This window comes from Poromitra crassiceps (genome assembly GCF_964638095.1).
Source record: "Poromitra crassiceps genome assembly, chromosome: 19".
Taxonomy (NCBI): domain Eukaryota; kingdom Metazoa; phylum Chordata; class Actinopteri; order Beryciformes; family Melamphaidae; genus Poromitra; species Poromitra crassiceps.
This window is the reverse complement of record NC_139646.1, coordinates 16,735,546-16,738,173: the sequence shown is the minus strand read 5'-3', so window position 1 is coordinate 16,738,173 and position 2,628 is coordinate 16,735,546. Positions and strand designations below refer to the sequence as shown.

Genomic DNA, 2,628 nt, shown 5'->3' with positions numbered 1-2,628 from the left:
TCGTCTGTCTTGGAGTGTGTCTGTAGCGTTGTTTATCTGCTATCGTCTGTCTTGGAGTGTGTCGGTAGCGTTGTTTATCTGCTATCGTCTGTCTTGGAGTGTGTCTGTAGCGTTGTTTATCAGCTATCGTCTGTCTTTGTGGAGTGTGTCTTCTCCCTTCTGTCAAAACAGGAGTTTTTGAACTTGAGCTGTGTGACACGGGGGAATTGATGTATCCAGCATCTATTTATAACACAGAGAGCAGGTGAGCCGATACAGGAAGGCAAAGTGATTGTGCGAGATCTTCACAGGGCTTTTTGTGCTTTTGTAAACACGCACATACACAAAGGGAACATACATGCATGCATATGCACTCTGAAAACACACACACACACACACACACACACACACACACAAACAAACACACATTGATCCTATATACATGAAAGGATTCAAGTCTGTAGGCGCACACGTACGCAGATGCAAACTCAAAGGCAATGCATCCATAGGCATGTACGTCAATGCACATAGATTGAGAGAATGAAAGATTTACAGTTTGCTGGTGGCACCCACACACACACACACAGACAGATGCACAAACACTCATTTCCATGCAGGCATTTCACATTTCCAAGTGTTGTCAATTGAAAAGGGGGGTGAGATGTTCTTCACAGAATCAGATCCGTCTCCCCCGAGGGCCGAGCAGAGATGCATGCGCCGCAACCAGCTCCTCTAAACAATGCTTCAATCAGATCATCTACCACATTCAACATGTCAAACACATCTTGCCCTCATACGAATCCTCCACAGACAGCTTCAAACACCATGGAAACAACTATTCAGAGAAATCCCTGTGGACATATTTTAAGGCATCATCAGTGAGGTCAAGGGGATCGGGGGAGGTATTAATAATGGCGGTACAGGAACTTGCTACCATATTAGCCTATTGTTGGGTGGCACCCCAGAAAAAGGGGAACAACATTTCATGAGAATCAAGGGTGGAAGGAAGATAAGTCTGTTTGCACTTGCTTTTTATTGTGGTCACCTGCACGAACCTCCACACCGAGACTGAAAGTGCACTGCTGCAAAACCTCAAAAAGGAAGTAGGCGCGGCCTGACAGCAACAGTGGTGCAAAACATTACTATAGAGAGACAAACACCAGTTCCAGTAGTGTGATTTTTCTCTGCAGGAAAGCCTGGAGCGTCGCATGGACTAAACTCCACAACTCAATTTAGAGGTACATTTGAGTGGTTTTTGGAGGGAGGATTTTTTTCCTTCTGATTAATTGGAGGAATTGAGATAGCTGGTAGGCGACCGAAGCAAAATCTTGTCTCTTGGTTGTTGGATCACTCAGATTCAACGTTGTGACGATGCCTGTGATTGTGCTAGAGGCCAGAGACTTTGCCAGTCCCCTTTTTCTGGTGCGGACAGGGGCTCTCTTATCTGGCGGCCTCGCATTCAGCCTGGTGGCCTCCCTGGAACCCTCCGAATTGCAAGGGCCGACATCCAGCACGTCCAGGATCTTCTGCATGTTCACGTGGTGCTTCTTCTTCATCCTCACCTTCCTGATCCACGTTCTCAACGTCATCCAGTTCCACAGCCTCATCCCCATATCCTGGAAGAACCTGATCGTGACAGTAGCGGCCTTGGGCGCACTGATGTCTCTCAGTGCTTCTGTGGTTTTCCCTTGGATGGTCATGAAGCCTGAGGTCTCGGCGCGCCCCGTGGCTGCCGCCGTGGCCTCGTGCCTCACCTTCCTGGCCTACGCCTCCGAGTCCTACGTGATCCGCACCCAGGCCCAAGACCAGCGGGGCTACATGGGCAGCCGGCCCGGCCTCCTCAAGATCCTCCAGTTGTGGGGAGGCTGTCAGATGGTTCCACTGCTTGTGGAGACGGTCCATAGACTCTCAGCGGCGGGAAACGGAGCACAAGCCAGTGGAGTACATAGCTGGCAACTGTGGGTGTCGGGAGCATCGTACATCCTCTGTGTCCTCATCTCACTCTGCATAATCGTGGTGATAGTAGGCGACTGTGCCGGGCGATGTGTCCTACCCTTTGACAGACTTTTGGCTGGCTTCAGTCTGTTTGGGGTGCTGCTCTACATGGTTGCCACGGTGATTTGTTTTACCAAGGTAATGCAACTGAAGAAACTCGGACATAACTTTGCTAGTGGGTCAACAATGATAGGGCTGGTTGTCCTGGAAACGGTTTTTGCTAGTATTACATTATTAGCTTATACAGTGGACTTTGCCTTCTCTATTAAACTACTGTGTGACCGGAGTCATGCATGAGCCGACACATCAAGTTGAAGGCAATGCGCATAAAGTTCAAATGCAGTCCTGAAATGTTACTGGGAAAAGCATGCGTGTTTTACCGGTACATACATTTGCCAAGTATGTAAAAGGTGAATGGCTGTTTTTGGTATAAATAATTGATGTGTAAAAAAAACATCTGATAGGAATGCTGACACAATCAATTTTTCTTTACCAAAATAATAGCCTGTAAATGTTATTGTGTAATTTATCCGCATGATTGCAGTATTTATGGTGATGATTTATGATTGTGTTTTACAAGAGGGCTTTCTTTTACAATGATGTGTGAAAATTGTACTACTGACATTTATAGTGCCGTGCATATACCACCACCCA

The 2,628-nt window shown here is 47.2% G+C and overlaps 1 protein-coding gene across 1 annotated transcript in view; it reads left to right on the top strand.

Moving 5' to 3' along the window:
- The first annotated feature begins 1,174 nt into the window (after positions 1 to 1,174).
- The window catches only part of LOC310793552 (myeloid-associated differentiation marker homolog), a 1,791-nt gene continuing 337 nt past the window's right edge, over positions 1,175 to 2,628 (top strand). Inside the window, exon 1 of the mRNA XM_083655365.1 lies at positions 1,175 to 2,628. This exon is cut by the window's right edge and continues 337 nt beyond it. Coding sequence (XP_083511491.1) covers positions 1,351 to 2,271 — 921 coding nt within the window. The 5' untranslated portion in view covers positions 1,175 to 1,350 and the 3' untranslated portion in view covers positions 2,272 to 2,628.